Source organism: Ochotona princeps, chromosome 1 (assembly GCF_030435755.1).
Source record: "Ochotona princeps isolate mOchPri1 chromosome 1, mOchPri1.hap1, whole genome shotgun sequence".
Classification (NCBI taxonomy): domain Eukaryota; kingdom Metazoa; phylum Chordata; class Mammalia; order Lagomorpha; family Ochotonidae; genus Ochotona; species Ochotona princeps.
Window position 1 is genome coordinate 46,223,984 of NC_080832.1, and position 23,993 is coordinate 46,247,976.

The 23,993-nt window shown below is 40.5% G+C and overlaps 1 protein-coding gene across 1 annotated transcript; it reads right to left on the bottom strand.

Moving 5' to 3' along the window:
• Positions 1-1,628: 1,628 nt before the first annotated feature.
• On the bottom strand, positions 1,629-22,940 carry RWDD1 (RWD domain containing 1). Its single transcript, XM_004580300.3, has 7 exons — positions 22,659-22,940; positions 15,049-15,114; positions 13,474-13,604; positions 9,493-9,636; positions 8,687-8,819; positions 8,144-8,206; positions 1,629-1,917 (listed from the first exon to the last, which is right to left on the bottom strand). The coding sequence occupies exons 1-7, from the start codon at positions 22,729-22,731 to the stop codon at positions 1,796-1,798; spliced, it is 732 nt and encodes a 243-aa protein (XP_004580357.1). The 5' UTR covers positions 22,732-22,940; the 3' UTR covers positions 1,629-1,795.
• Between the last annotated feature and the right edge of the window lie 1,053 nt (positions 22,941-23,993).

Sequence of the window (23,993 nt, forward strand, 5' to 3'; positions counted from 1 at the left end):
TCTAACACATCTCTGCTGGCAGAACAGCATGAAGTAATGCAATAGGCAGGAAAAATATTCAAAAATACAAATGGTAAAGAATTTCTTTGAAGTGCTCCATGTTTTTTCTTTGAAGTACATGAACATTCCATAATATATATTCACTCAACAAATAAAGTGACTACTCTCTGCTAGACATTGTTACATAGATATATTGGTGAGAATACATTTGTTTATAAGCTAAGTTTTTATACAGCTTGACATAAGTAGAAAAACAAAAACAAAATGTTTCTGAAATCCAAGAACAAAACTGATAACTAAGGTAGATTATTGCTGCAAGTACTAATGGTCACGCTGCTGCACGTCCTAAGTGTACTCCAATGTGATAAGCAGAAACTTGAGTTAATTCACAGAATGCAAATTATGCAAAGTTAGTATTTACTCCAGATGAAAAGACTTGGGAATGTTATTGGAACTAACCAAGTTGTCTTCTTTTGGCTGTACCTGCATTCTGAAGTAACAAAAAGAAAACCCACTTTAATACCTGAAGGAAATGTATAAAATCAACCCTTAATACCCATGTCAAGGGTAGGAAGCAACATTCTTGACTCTTCCAAGTAAAGTCGTCTTTGCAGCCACCACAATGCTGTTTGTTTTTTTCTTTTTTTTTTAATCTTATTTGGAAGGCTTCTGCCAGATTCTTATATATTTGCTAATCAACTTCAAAACACATCTTTAAGAAGCTCAAAATCTCACATAACACAAACCTGCACATTTTGATTCTATTAGTCTGGTGGCTAAGACTAACTAAGAGATTATTCGAAAAGTATTAAACTCCCAAGATACTTTTATCATAATAATTTGCTTTTAACTATAAACTCTAATTTAAAAATAAACATGATACTTTCTGCTTGTCAGCATATGATATATGAACTTTTGCCTAGAAGCAGCTACTAGCAAAAATCACAAGCCATTTCTAGCTGGGTTTAATAGTTAATCCTCCAGAACAGCAGTGACAGCACAGCCAGCATGAAGCCTGGCTCTCCTCACTGGAGCTCCCAAGTCAGCTGCCTCAGATTACCAGGAGAAGTCACACATGCATGGATGTGGATATGTGTTTCCCTTGAAGGCAAGGAACAATTCCAGTAATCCAGACTCTTTTAGACTGGTTAATTACAAGAACATAGGGAAAAACATCAAGCACACAGACTTCACATTTGTAGCACAGGAATCATAAATTAGGAATGTGCATCAGAATTTGAGATTTTGTTATTTTAAAATTTAGATTGCAACTAAGTGTTTATAAATCTAAACTTGACAAAATAATTTTGAGTCAACCATTTTATAGGACTGAAATATGTTTTATTGCATATTATAAGCTTCTGCTTTTTAAGACAATTTTTTGTGTGTCTGGAGGCTAAAACCCAGGAGGTTTAAAGTTCCTTTTAGCCAGGCTTCTAATTCTTATATGAATGATGACATGTGGAGTGCAAAAACATTTCAGTGCCTCCAGCACAGAAGCTCCAAGTGATCCGAACCACAGTGGCGGCCTGCTTCCACACCTTGTGATCAGAGGCATGACCCCTCAACACTGCATGCTTTCAAGTATGTAACCCTGTGCTCATCAATAAGGAACTAAACATTTCATGTTTAAAATTTTAAAGTTGGTTTATTAAGTTCAATGATGAAAGCCATCAGAAGAACATTCTCCTGAAAATTATTTTTTCTTAGAAAAAAAGAAAGGAAAATCAAAACCGTCTCAGCTAAGCCACAGATGCTGTGGCAGTCAAGCCTCTCTGCAGAAGGGGTCAGTCCATTAGTCAGCTGAGTCACTTCCTGGGTCTGCGGGATTATAGTCTGGATCATCGTCATCATCCTCCAGCTCCAAATCATCCATTTCCTGGAACAAAGACTCATCTACTTCCACATTGTTGCCGGCTGCAAACAAACAACACCACATTCAGTCTTATGTTCAGGAATGAATGAAACTACTCATTGTAGTACCAAAAAGATAACTTTCAAATATGCATATGAGAATATAAGTGATGAAATCTCAAACTACTATGGCAACCATACCAACAATGATGTGGATTAGTCAGCAGTAGGTGGCCTTTTCAGAGACAACATCATTTTTCAGGTTTACAATCTAATGACCAGTTATTAAAAAGAGGCCTATTATGATTCTTAACACGACATGCTATATAAGCCGAGACAAACATGCTGCTGTTGTCCTGGTTAAACAAGATGGATTATCTCTGACCATGAGAGCTGTACCAAGCATTTTCTCTCCTAATGCAACTGCACATCACTGACACTCAACTACACTCTAATTCAAAAAGTTAATATTTTAACATTATTTTTATTTGGAAAGTACATTTACATAGAGAGGAAAAGATAGGCAGATAGGTAGGTAGGTAGATAGACTGAACAATCAATCGATCTTCCATCCACATGTTCTCTCCCCATTTGGCCACAACATTCAGAGTTGAACTGACCCAACCCAGGAGCCTCTTCGGGTCCCCTATCCTGTGCCAGCACTTAACAGTCCTACAAGGTACAAGGCTGAGAGACAGGCACGGAAAGAATGAATTAGAAATAAGAAATTAAAAGTGAATAACATAAGAAAAAGAAAACAGTGGAGACCAAGGTAGACTCTGAGCACACAATCCAGGCACGAGAACTCAAAGCAACCTTCTGAGTCTACTTTCATTCTAGGAATACAAATCAAATTTTGTATAAATCTGAGGGTCTGAGATTACTTACAGGTTGCAGCACATATTAGTTAACACGTTCATCAATAATTTCAGTTGCTGTCCTTGTAGGTGCTGGGCAGAATAGTTCAAAGTAAACGACCCCTTTTTAACAGGCCTACAAGCTCCTATCTCCATGGTCTTTAGGGCAACCAGGCCTACATGCCAGCATTCCAAATATCTATCCCGGTGCATGACAGGGATCTAACCAAAGGGAGGCATGCCTCCACCTTGATCATCTTCCCATAAATAACCAGGAGAGATTTAAGGATCTGGTCTCCCTCAATAAGGTGAGGTCATCTGCCAGACAGACTGTGGCCTACTCTAAAATCAAACCTTACTGAAGCCTGAACCAAGCTCTAGCTAAAGCTAAAAATCTCTACAGTCTCCCACATGGGTGGTTTTCAAGACTTGAGCCATCCTCCACTGCTCTTCCAAGTCATAAGTAGGGAGCTGGATCAAAAGTAGAGCAGCCAGGCCCAGCATGATGGCTCAATGGCTAAATCTTTGTCTTGCAACGCCAGTATCACATATGGGCGCTGCTTCATGTTCCAGTTGCTCCACTTCCCATCCAGTTCCCTACTTATGGTCCAGGAAATCTGTGGAGAATGCCCCCAAAGCCTTGGGACCATGACCCTATGTGAGAGACCTGGAAGAAGCTCCTAGCTCTTGCCTTCAGATTTGCTCAGCTCTGGTCACTGTGGCCACTTGGGGAGTGAACCAACAAAAGGAGTATCTTTCTCTCTGTCTATCCTTCTCTCTGTAAATCTGCCTTTCCAATAAAAATAAATAAATCTTAAAGAAAAAAAAAAAAAAAAAAGAGGGACCAGCATGGTAGTCTAGTGGCTAATTCCTGGCATTGTATGCACCAGAATAGCATATAGGCTCTGGTTCATGACCTGGCTGCTCCACTTCCATTCTAGCTCCCCGCTTGTGGCCTGCAAAAGTAGTCAAGCACAGTCCAAAGTCTTGGAACCCTGCACCCCCATGGGAGACCTGCAAGAAGTTCCTGGCTCCTGGCTCTGGATCGGCTCAGCCCAGCCATTGCAACCACTTGTGAAGTGAATTAACAAATGGAAGATCTTTCTGTCTCTCCTCCTCTTTGTGTATCTGCCTTTCTAATAAAAAATAACAAATCTTAAAAAAAAATAGTAGTAAGAGCAGCAAGGAAATGAGCATGCACCAATATGGAATGCCAACAATGCAGGCTGAAGATTAGCCTGTATGCCACTGTGCCAGCCTCCAGAAGTTAATTTATCTTTATGCTTATCCAGTATATTTTGCACTGATAATATGCCTCCCCAAGATTAAAAATTTTAAGCTTTTGGGGAAGCATTCCCCAGGCTCTGCATTATCACTCTTAAGTTTGGCTGAAGTAGACAAGAGTAACACAGAGTAGCATTCTTAAATCACTACAAACTGTCATCTTCGTCCCCTCTTAGACCCTGGACCACTGATAGTGAAAATAAAAAGGGAATGAATGTTGCTTCAGCCTCTACGCAGTTAACAATAAAATACAATCTGCTAAGAGCAGGACAAAAAATAACCATCTCTGATTGAAGTACAGAAGTCTTCATAAAGCAGACTAAGTCTGAAATATTTGATAAATTTGAATCCTTCCAAGAAGAAAAAGATGAAGCATAAATGCCACACAGAATTTTATGCAAGAGGAAAGAACAGTTAACTTATTGAATGAATGTTTCTAACTGGAAGACAATTTAGATAAAGGACATGTTGAAAAAGACAGATAGGGAAACCTTTTTAACAATGCAGGAGAAACCACACAAGAATTTAAGGAGGCAGAAGTCATGATTCAACATGGATTTTGGAAACACCAATTTAAAGGCAGTGGGTTGGCAGGGAATCAAGATGGCAGAATAGCGTAAGGACACGTTTAAATGGACAAAAAAACATTTAATCAGGATGAAGCAGAGAGGACATATTCCAGGAAATAAGAAAGGACAGAACAACAGCAGAGGGGTACCTGGAGACTGACAGACACAGGAAAGCAGCAGACACAACAGTGTGATGTTGCAGTGACTGATGCTCCAGCAGCATTCAGCTAATGGTGATCTGAATTCCACCAGCAGCTGGAACTCCACCAGCAACCAGGTGGAAAGGGACTTTCACTGAGAGCTTGGGAGGTGAGCCCAAAGAACGGCCCGTCCTGCTGGTCCGTTTGATTTGACCAGGAGCAGAGACAGAGCAGCAGATCCCAGACGCACAGTGCGAGAACAGGGTGGATTTCACAGCCCAGTCAGCCCCCTAGAGTCGAATTGGGAGCCATTTTGCGTAAGGAGGCAAAGGCAAGGGAAAGCACTGAGCATACACTGAGCTGGGAGTGAACTTATTTCTGACTCAGTGAACTGCAGCAACATGGCATTCTATGGGTTCCACCCAAGACAGGTCTGGGTAGCCCTCAGACCTGATGGCCAGCAGATCAAGAATTGTACTGGTGGTATGTCAGGTGCCATTTTGCGCACTGTGGCAATAGCTTTAGGACTACAGAGGACAAAAGTGAACTGCGCATGTGCTGAGCTCACAAGAACTCACTGAGGTCCGTGGATAGCACTGGTCCCGCAGGAAAATAATACCGACTGTGGCATTGTACAGGTCAAAATAGGTCCATGTGGCACCCAGACCGAACGTTCAACAGGTTCGAACAAGATCATTGTCACCAACAACCTAACTATATAGGACGCCTGCTGTTTCTCTAATCCTATGACCTGCTCCAACCGGAAGTGGGAGAAAGGTTGCAGAGACAATGGTGCAGACTCAACACAGTATCACAGGAGGTGGAGAGTGGTGAGCCAGGAGCTGGGGCTGTGGAGACCATGGTGGAAATCTAACATAAGAACCCAGACCTGGAACTCACTGGAAGTTGTGGCACAAGTGGCTGCAAGCAAAGAGTTGTGTACCAACTGCAATAAGTAAAATTGCATTGTAGACCTGTGGCTGACACAGCTTAGAAATCTGCCCCAAGGAGAAGACTCTGCTAACCAGAAGTGCAATGACCAAGAGCAAAAGAAGAGACAAAGGTACAATGAATATTACCAAAAACTACCCTGCAAAGGAACAAAACCCTATGCCAACCTCAGAGTTCACTGAGCAAGACATCGAGAAAATGGGGCATACAGAATTCAGAAAACTCATTTTAAAGCTTCTGATCAACAATGAGAAGCACATACAAGAGTTCAACGAATTTAAGGAAGCAATAAAGCAAATCAAGCGATATATCAGAAATTAAGAAAACAGTAGAGCAAATTAAAAGTACAGTGGAGAGCCCAGCGCCATGGCCTAGCGACTGGGGTCCTCACCTTGAAAGCCTCGGGAGCCCATATGGGCGCCAGTTCTAGTCCCGGCGGCTCCGCTTCCCATCCAGCTCCCTGCTTGTGGCCTGGGAAAGCAATTGAGGATGGCCCAATGCATTGGGACGCTGTGCCCATGTGGGAGATCCGGAGGGGGTTCCTGGTTCCTGGGTTCGGATCGGCACAGCGCCGGCCATTGTGGCTCACTTGGGGAGTGAATCATCGGACGGGGAATCTTCCTCTCTGTCTCTCCTCCTCTCTGTATGTCTGACTTTAATAAAATGGATGAATCTTTAAAAAAAAAAAAAAAGTACAGTGGAGAGTCTCCAAAATAGAATGAAGCAAGCAGAAGAAAGAATCTCAGAATTGGAAGATATTTTCTGTCAGGGGGAAGTAAGCAAAAAGCTGGAAGCAGAGCTGTATCACGCCAAAAAAAGTATTCAAGAATTGAAAGACACTATGAAGAGGCCAAATATAAGAGTTATGTGAGTCCCAGAAGGTACAGAAAGAGAAGCTGAGTTTGCAAATGTATTTAATGAAATAATAAAGGAAAATTTCCCTCATCTAGAGAAAGAATTGGGAAACAAGTTCCAGGAGGGGCACAGAACTCCCAACATGCTTGATCAAAAGCAATCTTCACCAACACACATGATCTTCAAGCTCTCTTCAATTGAACATAAGGAAAAGATCCTTACATGTGCACGTGAAAAAAATCAATTGACATATAAAGGAATGCCAATGAAACTCACACGAGATCTCTCACAGGAAACTCTACGGGCAAGAAGAGAATGGAGTGACATAGTCCAGATTCTAAAAGCAAAAAATTGTCGGCCTAGGATAACATATCCAGCAAAGCTTTCTTTCATCTTTGAAAATGAAATAAAATTCTTACATAGTAAAGAAAAGTTAAAAGAATTTGCCTCTTCCAAACCTGCCCTACAAATGATACTTCAAGATGTTCTCTTGACAGAGAAGGGGAATAGCACCTACCAAAACCAAAGGCAAAAGTGAAGAACATCACAGTAAAATGACAACAGAAGACTAAACCAATGAACAACCCATTCCTAAAATGACAGGACCAAATTACCATCCATACATATTAACCTTGACTGTAAATGGCTTAAGCTAAATCAAACATCATAGATTATTAGACTGGATTAAAAAACAAAACCCATCTGTTTATTGTCTAGAAGAGATACACTTCACCAACAAAAATCAGCAGAAACTATATTGTATGGGTTTTGTTTTCTGTTAGTTTTTTCTCTTCAAAACACTTTCTTCTGATTAAATCATTCAATGACTTGTAGATCACACAGTAGCATCATTTTCTTCAAGAAGGTTCTTGATTTTCGTTTCTTCAGCTACACATTAGTCATTTAGTAGCATGTTATTTAATTTCACAGTGTTGTTAATTTCTTTTTTCTCCTTGATGTTGATTTTGTTTTGTGGTTTTTCATTTAAGGAGATGTACAGTAGCTGTGTAATGGAGACTGTCATATCTAGTAACATGTCATTTAACTTCATGGCATTGTAAATTTCTAGTTTTCTTTCTATTGTTGATTTTGTATTATGATTTTTCATTTAAGGGGATGTACAGTAGCTGTGAAATGGAGACTAACATCCAGAGGTGAGGATACAATGTAGTATGCACTTCTACTTCCAGACAAAGATGGACTTACAATGAAACTGTTCACTCTATCTTGACAATAGGATGCTGGACTCTCTGCCATTGTCCATGCCCACAATGATGGACATATGACTGTGTGTGAAGAACTATATTTTAATACTGATATATAGGAACTAGGTGGGGGGAGGGGAAGGAATTGGGGAGGGGATAGGGAAATGCCAAGAGCCCACGGAATTGTATTATAAGATGATAATAATAATAAAAAATGTAAAGAAAATAAAGGCAGTGGGTTTACAATCCATGACATATAATATATGAGCAGATAAATCATTAGGATTTAATGATTTAATCCTCAAAATATATATATTTTTTAACAGCTTTGAGAGGAAAAATTTTAATTAAATGTTTACCCCTCTGATTTTTGTAGATAAAATGAAGGAAGCATGTCATATAAATGTGGAAATCAAACATTGTCTTACCATCCTCCAAGAACTGGATATCAGATGTGTCAAGATTATGATCTGTTTCAAACAGTTGTTTCCCTAAAAGAAATAAGTTATGTTTAATTTGAATAGCACAGTTATTTTCCTATTCCTATAGGCCTTTAATAAATGTTATAACCCAAGAAAGCAAGATAGAATGCCTTATTTTTTCTGTGAATTGCAATGCATTTATGACTTCATTCAGTAGTAAAGAGGTATATGAAATGGCTCTGCATTAAAATGGAGCACAGGGAAACCTAGTCTGCCTAAGAGTTGTCGAAGGCACACTGGTCACCTCTATCATGTCCAAGGCCTGTAACCCTGAATGTCTCTGCATCTCAGGATCTAACAGCTCAGTATTTATTCAAAGAAAACCCACAAAAAGCAATCATTAATGACATGCAGAGAAAATATTATGATGTAAACACATTTTCTCTTTTGGTCTTTTCTTTCATAGTCTGTTCAATGACCTTCTTTTACTCCATAAAACATATCAGAGGAGAGTGTATGGAGAACAGAAACAGAGGGAGGTGGCCATACCACTTAATTTATTTTTTCCTGCTTGCTCTTCTTCTTTCATCCGTTTCTTTTTAATTTCCAAGAGCTCTGCATCAAATTTGGCCTTCCAACTTAAAAAATTCTCAATTGTAACAGGTGTGCCGTGGAATAATTTCTTAGAAAAGTCAAAGAAGACTAAGTTAATGACTCAGACAGCCCTTTAACAAATAGAGCACCTTCCAAACACAGCCATGTACAAACAACAGACTATAAAATTAATCGTTGAATCTTGAAACATTTAAATTGACTTCTGTCTGCATTAGCTACTCATTAGTTTTGATAAATTATTCTGGAAACATCCGTTTTTTTATTCTTATTACAAAAACAAATAAACTACTCAATATTCACTATTTTCACCATAGTTATTCACCACTAAAAAGAGAGTTGCTGCTGGCAGTGTTATATTTTGAAATCACATCAGTTTGTAACACTTAATCATAACTCCTCTACTTTGTTTCAGATTGAGATACTCTTCTCATTTAGAAAATTTTTACTGCGGTAAACACTTCAGAATTCTGAAATCCATATACTATAGGTGAAATATTATCTACTTCTTAATGTAAGTGCATTACATTCATAAATCTTTCATAACTGATTTTTATTACTCAAGGCATGCCTCTAACCAAATGGGGCCTTCTGAAATTTAGTTTTTACCAAAATTTATTGAAACTTACTTTTATTCATTTTTGTGATTTCCAGAAATATTACAGAAACTACCAAGAACAAAACCAGACAAGAACTAAAAACATATTTAAAGAAAAGTTTAAAACTAAAAGCTTTCAAATAACCTTTTCAGCTTCTTCTGCTTCTTTCTCCTTTTGTCTCTTTTCTTCCTCTCGCCTAGTTTTTATCTGATCTACTATTTCATTTAATTTTTCTTGCACAGCTGTAACTAGAGTGAAGATCATCACCATACCAAGATTTTCTTCAGCCTGGGTAACAGAAAAAAAAAAAAAAAAAAGAGAGAGAGAAACTTACAGAAACAAAAAACAAAACAAAAATACCAACAACAACAACAAAAAACACAATGGAAAAGAAAGCTTTCCAATGAGTCCCATTTTATAACACAATCACCAATTTAGTTATAATTGTTCATGAAGTTGGACAAATGGTCACTTAAAAAGAGAGCAGGCATATATATAATGCAGGCAAATTCAGAAAGCCTTTTCCTATAGTAATTAGTATCATCATTTCTTCAGAACATTTTCATTATTTTAGTACTTTCTGAGCACTTTAAGAATTGCCCAAGGGTCAGTGCAAGTTCAAGTTTTCCAACTCACATTTCAGCTCCCTTTTAAAGTGCCTGGAAAAGCAGAAAAGAATGGCTCAAATACTTGGGCCCTTAAACTTGGGGGAAACTGCTGACTCCTGGCTTCCATCTGGCCCCAACCTGGCCCAACTCAGGCCAGTGTGGCCATTTGGGGAATGAACCAATGATAGGGATCCTCTCTCTGGATCTTTAACTGCCTTTTAAATAAATACACCTCTAAAAAAAAAATCCTGAATTTTCAGGCCAGAATAATTTTTCTATATCTAATACAACATATTATTAATGAAGGTACATTGAAAATGCTTTTTAAAAAGTATTTATTTATTTCAAAGGTAGCATTAAACAGCGAGATCTTCCATCCACTGAGTCATGGCTCCAATGGCCAGGGTGGAGCCAAGCCAAAGCCAGGAGTCAGGAATTCTATCTGGTGTCCTACATGGGTTGCAGGGACCCAACCACTTGAACCATCTTTCTTGTTTTCCCAGGCATGTTAGCAGGGAAGAGAACTGGAAATGAACAGCAGGACTTGAGTTGGCACTCATATGCGATGCCAGCCTGCCAGTCTCATAGGCAGTAGTTTAAGCCACTGTGCCAAAAGAAAAGCCATGGTAGTTTTGTAATTTTATCTTCACCTTTGTTTTAGACTGGATAGGCTTAAAACCAAGTGTAAAAGCATCCCCAATTCAAGAAAGGGATACGATCCAACACCTATTCTCCAAATACAGGGTTTCAATGGAAACAGAAACCAAGAGCCAAAAAGTCCAACTACACTAGTTAAACTCAGTCTCCGAAGCAGAGATTATCAAGCATTTCTTCACATGGCTGGCCTCAGCAGCATTTCAGTGGGTACTTCACTCTCCAGGCCCAAACTGAGTACCAGGTATAAAGCTATCAACTGTAGCTGTCTTCAGTGCAGCTTTTCAGCAATGTCTTCCTACTAAAACCTTAAAGCTAAGACAAAACAAACCTTTCTCCTGAATGCCAAAACCATTTTTAAAAAACTATGCATTACATGGTTTCATGCTCTACAATCATCTTAATCCTCCCACTCTGAAAAACCCATTCCTGGGTTCTCAAACTTAGCACCATAATACTATGTACTTCATCCGAACATCTCCATCCTACATAAATTCAATCACTGCCTCTCAAATACCATTTAAATCTGTTGATAATTCTCTATCCACACTGTTATTACCCAGCCCAAGTAAGAAACTACTAACTGATCTGATTAAAACCTACATAACTGTGCCCCTGACACCAACTTCCCTAGACCATTCAATAAACACAAAAAGATAAGCACATTCAAATTGATCTGGCCTCTTGCCTCAAATAACTCCCTAAACCAATCAGGACCAAGCCCATAGTTATGAGAACATTTAAACAATGCTTCTAAAGAAGTAACCTATTTAGTTCATCACTTATCAGTACTAGTTTTAAATTATGCATGAATCCAAGTTCCAGCAGGCAATCACTCCTTTCTTTCCTTCCCTCTCTGCCTCCCTATTTTTTTTAACAGGCCTTCCCTAACCCGTTTCACTCCATGCCTTTTAACAAGCTTGTTTCCTTACCCGGGAAAGTACCTACATCCTTTACTCCTTTACTGCTTGCCAAATTCTTCCCTCAAGACTTATCTTCCTCCTAAAGTTTCTCCAAATCTGTGTCCATCCACACAAGCACAGGTGCTTCACCTGTCATGGCTAATGATTTCCACTCTGCCAATCGACATGCCTTACCAGAGAATAAAACCCAGGAGAGCAGAGATAGTATCTGCATTGAAGATCAATACATTTACATAATAAATCCCGCTAGGCATCCTTTATAAAAGTTAAGTATTCCAAAGGAAAGTAAAAAAATAATTGTAATTCAATTAATTCCATGGTGATGTAAATTTTTGCTGATGGTATGTTGGAGCTTTTAATTGATCGGGATGATACTCTGCTGGCTCCGTCTTCAGGCCAGAGAGGGTATACCTAAGAAGCCGTTGAACTTGACTAGACAATAAGATGCTGGACTCTGTTTGGTATATGCTTGCAATGGGGGAATCTCAACTAAACTTGAACTGTGGTTATGCAACAAGGTGGAGGAATCCACCATGGTGGGAGGGTTTGGGGAGGGGTGGGGAGAACCCAAGCATCTATGAAACTGTGTCACATAATACAATGTAATTAATGAATTTAAAATAAAATTAAAAATAAATAAATAAATAAATAATTGTAATTGTAGATATTAGACAATTCAGAGTCCTACTAGTTCCACATCCCCAGTATTCAAAAAATATAAAGTATACACCATTTTCATCTTTTCAACTTCTGTTCTCCAAATCAAAATATCTAATTTTACCAAGTGTGAAAAAAGATCCTTAATTCAATAGCTATGATGAAACAACTCACAACCACTTGCAAGGTCACTATGCTTGGCATAGCCCCAGCTGTTGCGGCCGCCTGCAAAGTGAACCAGTGAACGGAAGGGCTCTTTCCCTCTTTGTCTTTAATTCAGATTTTCAAACACATAAACACATCTTTTTTAAAAAAGAATGAGCTCTATCTGCCAAACCCAAACTATCATTAAGTTAGATTCTACAATACAACTAGTCTAATAAGAACTTTACAGTAACTATTTTTAAAAAGATTTATTTTTATTGGAAAGACAGATATACAGAGAGAAGGAGAGACAGAGAGGAAGATCTTCCATCCGATGATGCACTCCCCAAGTGGCACAACCGCTGGAGCTGAGCCATTCCAAAGCCAGGAGCCAGGAGCTTCCTCTGGGTCTCCCCAGTGGGTACAGCATCCTAAGGCTTTGGGCCGTCCTTGACTGCTTTCCCAGGTCACAAGTAGGGAGCTGGATGGGAAGCGGGGTCAATGGGACATGAACTGGCACCCATAAGGGATCCTAGCATGTGCAAGATGAAGATTTTAACTGCTAGGCTACTGCACTGGGCCCAATAGCAATTTTTCAACACCAGACAATCCTCCCCTCTTGGAAGGCTCCTAAACCATAAACTCTGTTTGGAGACTTAGGGGAATAGAAAAATACTAATCACAAGTTCTTTTCCAAAACTGCAAGCAACTAGCTTATTAACAGGTCATAATATGTAAGTTTTAATTATATTGCAAACTGCGATTTTTAGTTACCTGTGGGACCAAACCAAATAACCAAACCAAAACCTCATTTAGAATAAAATATCTACTGAGCTGATCCAAAGTCAGTTGCCAGGAGTTTCTGCCAGGAGTTTCTACACATGGTGTGGGGGCCCAAGGACTTCAGTCATCCATTGCTGCCTCCCCAGGCCATAGGAAGGGAGTTGCACTGGATCAGAAGTGCAGCAGTGAGGTGTAGAACCACTGCTCATATGGGATGCTGGCACTGCAGGCTGAAGATTAGCCTGTCAGCCACTGCACCAACCCCTAGATAGCATTTTCTAACTCTTCAAATTAACTTACAGTACTTAAACCCAATATAAAATTCCTCCACAAACATAAAATTGCTATTTCCTTACCTGTAATGCTAATAATTTTAAAATGTCTGATACATCATTATCATCTAGATTTTCCTGGGAGAATATTTCATAAAGAGGAGCTTCATCTGGATATTTTTCACTGTATGTAAACTTGAGAGTAGTCTGGACAGCTAAGCGACAAGAATAAAAGCATGAGGTGAATAGATTAAAAGCACAAGGGTTGTTGGAACAGTGGTTAACTCATAATATGTCAATGAAGGGTAGCAAAACACATTTCCCTACAGCAAAAACCAAAGTTACTAAGAGCCCAAACTTTGTCTGCTTCATAAAGATACTCGCTTTTAATAACCATTTATAATGCTTTCTTTAGAAATCATAACTTCATTGCCTCCGCTTGTTTTTCTACTAGTTAGTACATCAAGTTTTCAGAAAAAAAACAGTACAATCTAGGAATCTCAACTAAGAAATAACTTTAAAATATTTTTCAAAGGAGGATAATGGCCTATACAGAATGACTTTACAGACATGTTACCCTACTATGCCAATGAAACTACTATTCAGAATTTGGATGCTAGAAATATATTTTGTATTTCAGTAAATCTTAAATAAAATTATACTTGGGATTATTTTATTAAAAATACTGGTACACCATTACAGCAGCATTAATGGAATTATATAAAGCCAAAATGATGCCACAAATTTCTCTTCATAAGGGAGTTTCCTGAAGAGTAGTCAATGCAAGATTTGTATTTATCTTGTGAAAGAATATGAGTCATCAACTCAGTACTAACTGCATCCAATATCCTTTGCTTCAGATTTAAGTAATATCTGAACGCTAACCTCATTTTCAATCATGCAACACAGACTTAAGAATTATCAAGTAATAACACCATATTGGCCATTATTGATTGCCCCTGGAAGAATTTTGGTTCACCAGCCTAATGTGGAAAAAAATATCCTCTAAGTTAGCAATTTATAAACAGCAGTACCTACAATGATGAAATATGGAAATGTTCTTCAGATATCATTAATCCCAAACCTTTGTCAAATTTAAATTTTTTTTATTTCACTGCATTTACTTTAGAATTGCTTTACTTCAAATTTCTATTTAATGGTTCTATGGTTACAGAATAGTTTTATCTGGTTTTATATACATATGTTGAAATAATAGAAGAATATTCCTCTAAAGAGAAATGGAGAAAAGCATGTAGAGGCATTTATTCAACCTCATTTATTACAGCAAATGTCTAATAAACAACATCAATGTCCAAAGACAAAAACAACCAACATTACACAACTGTTGAAATGAGTTTACATGCGAAGTCACATTTTGGACAAAAATCTATTTTTTCTGTTCCTGCTGCTCTGTTTAATGTTTGTGTTTCTTTTTTAAGTTGAGCTTTCTGTGACATACTATATCATGCTGACTATCACTCCATTTCTTTAGAAATCATTTTTATACTGTAAACACTAACTAGAAGCACACACCATTAATGTAGAATCTTAACAGCATTTTGGGACTTCCATACCAGCAATATCTAACAACGGCTGCACAATATGAAATTTCTGAGAAAGCAGCTTAAGAGAAATTACCAGTATTTTTGCAAAACTTACTTTCATCATTTTCTCCTGCCTCAGATGTCACAGTAATGGTGAAGCTGGGTGGCTTTTCTGATAATACTGCAAAAAAAAAAAAAAAAAAGCACACACACATAGAGAAGTTACATTGTTAACATGTTTCCTAAGGCACATGCTTCTCCTTATCAGCAGATTATCATGTTCTACCCTTATTCCTGGCACTCAGCCTGTATTTCCATATCCAAAAATACAAATTGAACAGAACACCGAAATCACAAAGCAGCCAGCAACTTTCTATTTAAATTGAGGACTGCCTTTAACCTAGAAAGACACCAATAGTACATAACCCTTTTGAAATTTTACCAAATCAATTATAACAAATCATTCTCTATTTTAAAGCCTCCATATACAAGGAAAAGCTTTTTTTTTTTAAGATTTTTTTTAATTGGAAAGGCAGATATATAGAGAGGAGGAGGGACAGAAAGGAAGAGCTTCCGTCCATTGATTCACTCCCCAAGCAGCCACAATGGCTGAAGCTGAGCCAATCCAAAGCTAGGAGCCCGGAGCCTCCTCCAGGTCTCCCACACAGGTGCAGGGTCCCAAGGCTTTGGGCCATCCACTGCTTTCCCAGGTCACAAGCAGGGAGCTGGATGGGAAGCGGGGATGCCAGGATTAGAACTGGTGCCCATATGGGATCCCAGTACATTCAAGGTGAGGACTTTTAGCTGCTAGGCCATTGTGCTGAGCCCAGAAAAGTACATTCTTAAAATAATCCAAATGGAAGGATAGAAAAAGTTTGATGTTTCTCACAAAAAACTGACTGATAACCATGTTATCTTCTGTTTATATTTATATGAGAGGTCTTCAAAAAATTAATAAAAATTACATTTCAAATAATCATGTATGAATTTCTCAATTTTGTACTCCAACATTATCTTACCTTTTAATTCCATTTTCCACATACTCTCTGAAATATAACCTGTTCTCTAACTCAGAATCACTGTGATGAACAGTAACTGCAGATTTATTACACTTTGTGCTTCTTGTGGACTCTTTCACAAACATTTACTGAGCTGCTACCCTCTTTATAAAATTATAAAATGGATTAGCTCTGAATCTAAACATCATATTGCATGCAATTAAGTAAACAAGTCAGTCAAAAGTCAACATTCGCATAAAGTTCTACATCCATTATTCTGATATCTATCTGGTGCTATATTACTGTTTATCTTCTATCTCCCAATGAAAAGACTATAAAAACTCCATGAGATCACCCAGATCACCACCTGGTGATATCTAGAACCTCAATAAAAATTGGCACAGTGAAAGAAGGACCACACTAATAATATGAAATGAGCAAGATATTAAAAAGTGAACAAACAAACCTGTTTCCAGAACCATTTGAACTATAAAAAAAAGAACTCCAAGACACAGGAAGAGTTGCTAAGCCTATGAGAAAAGCCTCTGTTTTAGTCTACGCTGCCAGGCCCTGCCCACTGGCAGGGTTGGCAGCAACCCGAACACGCTAGCTGAGATGAAAGGGATTACCGACAGAGTCATTGGAAACTATCTGGCCTTGGCTGTGCAGAAACTACAGAAGCTGCCATCATACACATGATCAATAACACTTTCAATACAGGTACCTTCATTTTAATTGTATCTGAGGCAACAATGAACACCCCTGCTTGCTAGAAAGATATCTGCCAGGAAAATTCATTAGACTCACATTTAATAGATCTTAGGCAGTACCGCTCATGATGCAAGGGACAGTGTAAAAAAAGCTTTTATAATATGATTTGCCTTATTCATTTTAAACAAATGTATACAAAATATATGTGCTATGTTTCATTCTGTCTTTTCATGGCCAACTTTAGCATTCATATGTGACAAAATGTAAATATTTAGAGTACAGAAATGATATTCCATCATATTATCATCTAGGATTCCATGAGGCTGTAGGTCACAAACAACCTGGTAAGGGGCAGGTAACATGTACTGAGTATCTGTCCTATGCATTTACATGACAATCCTTTATTTCTGACACCAAGGCCATGATTTTACACCATTACTATATTTCACCCAGTTGAAGACGCTATCAAGTATGAGCTACACTTTAACTCACATATCACTGAGAAAATGTCTGCAACTACAACATGGAATCAATTTAGACAAACTCACATGTCAGAGACGTTCAAGTCTGAAAAAGTGTGTTTCAGAAGCAATGTAATGTGGAATTACTCAAAATTTATAGATATGGAAACGGAAGAGATGATTTTAACATTTGTTCAAAGCTCTACTGCTAGAAACTGACAGGACTAAATAAACTGTTTAGAACTTAGTTAATAAGAAAAAACGCTTCCAGTTGAGAAACTCCAGGCAAGTTATTTGAGCTAGGCTAAGCATCACAAACATGGGGATGTTCTTGAGGATACCATGGCAACAAAGGCACAAGGAGAGAAAACGAAAGGAATACAGGGAGAACAACAAATATTACATTAGCCTACAAATGAGTGAAGAAAACTTGCTGAAAATACAGATGAATATTTACGTGTGGACAGTAATAGTTTTTACCAATAATATGGTCAGCATTCTATTTCTAAACATAGGAAGGTAAATCTAGAAACAGTATATAATACCGGAGAAACAAGTCTGCATGTTAAGTAGGTGACTATTACAATTAATCAGGTGAAGGTAATGTGGCTGTGAACTAGGTCAAGAGCCATGGGAATAGCAGGACAGTAAGGATGATGGTGAGTGTGAGTCTGTAGTCTAAAGATGTGCGATAACATAAATGAGGCATACAAAGAAAAATGAGATATAATCTATTTCACGGATGTTGGTACTTTAGCTGAAACTGGGCATCAAATAGGCAATCAGAAATGGGCAAGTGATAGCCTTACGGTGCAGTGTTAGCTGAAGCCTCCAGCTGATGCACCAGCTTTCTATTATCACAGAAGACAGGTCATATCCTGGTTTCACCATTTCTGATCCAGGTCCCTGAAGATGTGCCTGGGAAAGCAGCAGAAGCTAGCTGAAGGTCCGAAGCCCCCAGCACCTATGTGGGAGACTCGGATGACACATCCCCAACTTTTAGCATGGCCCAAGCTGGCCCTTGTGGCTATTCAGGGAGTAAATCAGCAAATGCAAGATCTGTCTCTCCTCTCTTTGTAATTCTGCCTTTCAAACAAATAAACAAATTTTAAAAGAGAAAGAGAGAGAAAAGGAGAAAAAAAAAAAAACAGGCAAATTGAGCCAAAGAGAATTTTAATAGTTGAGGATGATCTACAGAAAAGCCAAAGTAAAAAGCATTGAACTAACTAAATTAGATCATACAAGAAAATGTAGGGCAAATAAAAGCCACTATCAGTTTTATAATGAACTCTCAGTTTGAAGAATAAGAGGAAAGAAAAGTCATCAGGGAACAGGTAATAACAAACTCAAAGGACAACAGTGTCACACAAACCTAGGACAGGGTGGTTCATCCTGTCCCTCCCCATTCTAGCCACTCTTTCTCGTCAGGCTTCTAGGAGACATGCTGTACCACAGTCACCCATGAATAGTAACAGTTTTCTACCAGTGGGAACCATTGCTATAATATATACATAACCCAAAGCCTATTTTATTTGCTAGCAGATGGAAGATTAAAATCTATCTCTCTACCTCTCTCTTTCTTCTCATTCCCTACCCTGTCTCTCCCTCTGTCATTCTGCCTTTCCAATAAGTAATTAAATAATAAAAGTTTTGAAATGCTATTTCCACAGCATGATTATGCCCATACAAGCAGGTGGACCTTAGTAAAGACAAGGAATTATGAAGCCATAGAAGAATAATCCATAAATAAGATGTAGATTTCCAGCAGAGTATTCCATGTTTGTGTAACAGTTACAAATTTTTTACAATTACCTTTTTATCTTTAAGCAGATATGGAAACCGGGGCTTGGAAATTTTATATAATTAATTCAAGGATACTACACTCTCCTTCCAGTACAAAGAGAAATACTGTAAACAAGGTACAAGGCAAACGGCACTGGGAAACACTGCTAATACCGCCACTAAACCCACTCTCCTCTTACCTGAGCAGAATAAAGACTCCCCAACACTTGTTTCAACTAGCCCTCAAAAAATGACTAAGTTCGGCCCACAAGATGACTACACATATGTCTTTTGACAGTTTCCAGGAAATTTGTTAAGAAATTGTTTTTACTTCCTTTATGTCTTACTCTGCCTGGAAAAGAAATGGGGTTGTCATCTTGACCATGAATGTGAGACCTCATCTCAGGGATAACAGAGAGCTCAGTCAGAATTTGCCTAGAACCTGAAGACTTCTGAGACTAAAGCTACAAGAACTCCTACATGCAAAAGCAATAAACTTTCACCTTTCTAAAAACCAATGTTCAACAGAATGTTCTGTCATAGCAGAAACTAATGGAAAGCTGAATCATAACCAAAACGGGGATGGAAAAGTTACTACACTGGATCTGTAAAAATGGATTCCTGGGTTGGATGAAAGAACACCACCATTATTCTGAAATGGGGTAAGTGGAGGAAAGATCAAACACCACTATGAACGCCAGCCTTGTACCACTCTCAGCGAATCACTACGCTTTTGAGAAACACAAGTAAGGTTGCTGGCTATGGTGGAAGCAACTAGAAGACATGCAGAAGAAGTGTCGGAGTATACGAAGGACGGCGGCAGTGAAACAGAATCAAGGATTCTGTCAAAACCAGGTATTAGATATAGCTGTGCTGAAAAGTACACTTAAAGAGATATTCAAAGATCTTGGGTGTTCATAATGAACAAGAGTGCCCGCATTTAAAATAAGTTCCTTTGGTCATCAGGCAATCTGTGTCCTTTCAAACAGTATTGTCTTAGAAAAATCACTTTTATGACTTCATCCTCATCAGTAAGATGCAACTACCATTTAAACAGTATTTATAGAGAGCTACCGAAGCAGCAAATATGCAATCATAAAGCACAAAGAATTAAAGAACTTGCCCTACATTTAACCTGATGCCACTGATTTGTTCCAACAAAAATACCCACAGCCAATTTTAACACAGAAATAGAAATAAAAAGACTCCACCACCTTAGGACCTTGTCAAGGGAGACACTGCTGAAACACAATGTGGGATCCGGATAGTCCAGGCTTTCTTACCACTCCGTCATCCACTAAAGATGAAGGTATACTACTTCCCTCAACAGTGACACCGAGCATTTACCAAATATGACTGGAAATGAAGTTAGAAAACTACCCATTAGCATTCCTGGCATGGAAACGTAAAAGGCTTTAGAACAGCACACTTGGCAAATTCTTAAACACAGAAACATCGTATTTCAAACTCCTCTCACTTTTCCTTGAAGTTTTATAGGGAACCTGACCACAACGAAGGCAAAGTTCTCTAGCAACTGTAACTCAAGACATCTCCATTTAATTTTTTGCAAAGCTTGTTGGGGTTCTAACCAGAAACTAGACAGAAAGGCTCACACACTACTGCAGAACACTTGACTGCATCTAAGGATTCACCAACTGACTTAACCAGGGTCAGAACACTCCAAGCATTTGTGCCTCTGACAAGAATTCCAAATGCTGGTCTACAGCAAAGCTTCCAGGCCCTGAGCAATCAGAAAGATTCACCAGGCTGCTGTAGTGTCTAAAAAGCAGTGCTTTTTGAGCACTTAAATGCGCAGGGTTCAATCAAGGATACATTAGGTCCAAAGATAGGACGAGAACAGAACAAAACAGCACTTTTTTTTTTAAATTTATTTATTTGTCATTGGAAAAGCCAATTTACAGACAGAAGAAGATGCACAGAGAAAGATCTTCCATCCACTGCTTCACTTCCCAAGTGACCACAAAGGCCACATATGAGCCGATCCAAAGCCAGGAGCCAGGAGCCTCCGTGTATCCCACGTGGGTGCAGGGTCCCAAGGCTTGGGCCATCTTTCAGTGCTTCCCCAGGCCACACACGGGGAGCTGGATGGAAAGTAGAGCAGCTGGGACGTGAATCAGCACCCATATGGGATCCCAGGCACATAAGGCAAGGATTTAGGCACTAGGCCACCATGCTGGGCATAGCACTTTTTTTTTAAATCTATTTGTTTTCTCTGAAAAGGCAGATACACAGCGAAAAAGATCTTCCACTCAGTGATTCACCCCACAAGGGGCCAGAACAGTGGGAACTGAGCTAATCCAAACCAAGGAGCCAGGAGCTTCTTCAGAGTCTCCCATGTGGGTGCAGGGTCCCAAGGCTTTGGGACATCCTCGACCGCTTTTCTAGTCCACAAGCAGGGAGCTAGATGAAAAGTAGAGCATCTAGAATATGAACCACCACCCATATGGGATCCTGGAGGTGGCAAGGTGAGGACTTGGCCACTGAGCCATCACGCCAGGCTCAGAAAAAGTGTCAGAATAGCACTTTTTGACTGTGCCTACACAGAGTCTTCATCTATTGTAATTCCAAAGTGGCAGAAACAGACATCATGATACAATCAGCTAGCCACCCTACATTCTATTTTATTTAGACACTGACATAGAAGCAAAAACAGAAAAGTTACAGCTACCCAGTCAACATTCTTAAACCCCTCTTCATCGTCCCCTTAGCATCGTCAGAAAACTGAACAGCAGGTGACAGCAAGAACAGGACTGGAGCTGCTCGGAGATAGGCGAGACCTGCGCCTGTTGGCCACTTAGAACAAAAGCTGCTACTGTTGCAAGCATTCGTCAAGAAGCGGAGTCAAGGAAACTAAGCTGAACAAGAGAGAGAAGACTGCAGGATTTAAGGTAACATGATTCACAGTCTGAATTTTCACAGAGGGACAACTCTCCAGGAGAGGGGACCCCGAATCCTACTAAGCTAGGTCCTACACACTCAAGCCAGACTTTACCTTTCGGCGTCTTAAATCCCAGAGAAGCCGGACTAATACAAGTTATCCTGCAACTTTGGAAATAAAGTTTAACATAGAAAATTTCTCTCCTTTCTACTATGCCCAACGAATTTCTCACTAATGTTTTACGTTAGTCCAATCCCCCAAGAAATCTGCTCCCTCCCATTCCAGCTGGAACAGGATCTCAAGTCTGGGAAGCCTGGATAGTAAAAGAGAAGGAACAGTTTTCCGCAGGCAACCCCAGTGCCAGTCCCGCAGCCCAGAACAGCTGCCGCCTGGTCCTGGACCTCCACCCCCCTTGCTTTGCAGCAAGGTATCCCAGGCCACCCAACCAGAGGTGGAATCCACAGCGAAAAGGGAATGGGGGCCACATTACTGAAGGGCACTCTGCAGAACGCCACATTCTTTTTTTTTTTTTTTTTTTTTTTTTTTTTTTTTTAAAGAAAGTCGACAAACTATAGGAACCACGCTGTTCCCGGAAAGGACCTGGGGCACGCTGAGAAGCGCGCACCAAGTCGGGAGACTGCTGAGGGTTAGTTCCACACAAACTGAAGCGTCCAGGGCCCGACACTCCGCAGGACCCCCACACTGCGGCAAACCGCAAGCGCCCCCCGAGTTACAGATAACCGAAGAAGGCGGAGAGGGCGCACGGCGCGGTGACCGCACCCTCAGGCCGTCCCTTCTCCACCCCAGCCAGGGAGGCCCGGGGCCCCGGCCGGTCCGGCCCGTCCCCGACGCGGCTCCCGATGAGAAAAGTCACCTGTGAAGGAGTCGGGGTAGATGGACTCGAGCGCCTCGAGCTCGTTCCGCTGTTCCTCGCCGTAATCTGTCATCCTGGCTCTCGCCGGGGCCCATGGAGCTCCCACACACGCAGGGGCGCGCTGCAGCCGAGACCGCGGCCGCGCCGGGAGCACGGGCGGCTGCGGGCCGAGCGCAGGCGCAGAGGCCCCGCCTGAGAGGCCCGCGGCCCGCGGCCAGGCCGGGCCGGAGGCGCTTCCGCCCCGAGCCGACCTCCGTCGGCTGCCCGGCTCCCGGTTCCATTCGTTCAGCCTGCTCCAGCCGGGCAGTGGTGTTGCGCCTGTTTCACGCCGGCTCGGCCTTAGTTGGGATGGTGGACGGCGTCCGCGCTGGCATTCGCGAAGGACAGCCTAGGGTCGGCTCCTGGGCGTGGCGGGGCCTGAGCTTGACAAGCCCCCTGAGCGCGGCGTCCAGGCTCCCGGTGTCTGGGCCGGACTGTGCCTCCGGAAGTGCCTGGCGTTCGGGGTTCGGGTCTGCGGGCCCGGTGGCCGCGGTCCTGAGGTTGAGGGTGTCAGGTGTGTTTGGGGTCCTGGGACTCCGTACCGCTCGGCGGCCGCAGGAGTTGGAAGAGCGGCCAGCGCTAGCGGGGGTCCCAGCGGGGACTCGGGGTCCAGATCTCCAGCCTGCGGGCGGGGCCTTCAGGCTTCCCTGTTGAACGCGGCTGAGCGCGGCCCTGAAGATGTCGGGGATTGTTGCTGTGAGCGGCTGAAGGGGTTGTAGATGGCGGTGAGAGTGTTTGGGGCCGTTGATTTGGTAATGGCGCTTCTCGGGGAAGATACACGCATAAATAAGCAACATACAAAATGTTTATATGCGTAATGCAAGACATATACATATATGTGTGTTACATATGCCAGAATGCAGTATATATGCCCGTTATCTCCACGTGCAGCAGTTTCAAGGGTTTCTCAACCTTAACGGCAAAGGCTAAAGTGGCTAGATTAACAGTAAATTTTAAACAAATATTTTAAAAAACTTTTTAGTTTTATACTTTCATCGATAACAAAGGATCCCAAGTTTCTTTGTGACATTAATCTAACTCCAAAAGAAAGTTCTATTTTCTGTGTTAAAGCTGATTTTGCTTTAGTAGGAGAAACACTTTCTGCTCTGAAATTAAAACAGTAACATCAGCGTAGACATTGCATAGCGGTAGGATGACCCACATCCGAGGGCTGCTTGCAGTCCCAGCACCTCTTCTTCTGGCCCAGCTTCCTATCAGAGCACTCCAGGGGCAGCCAATGATGGCTCAAGTGCTTAAGCCTTTGCTACCGGGAGACCCAGATCTTAATGTGACCTA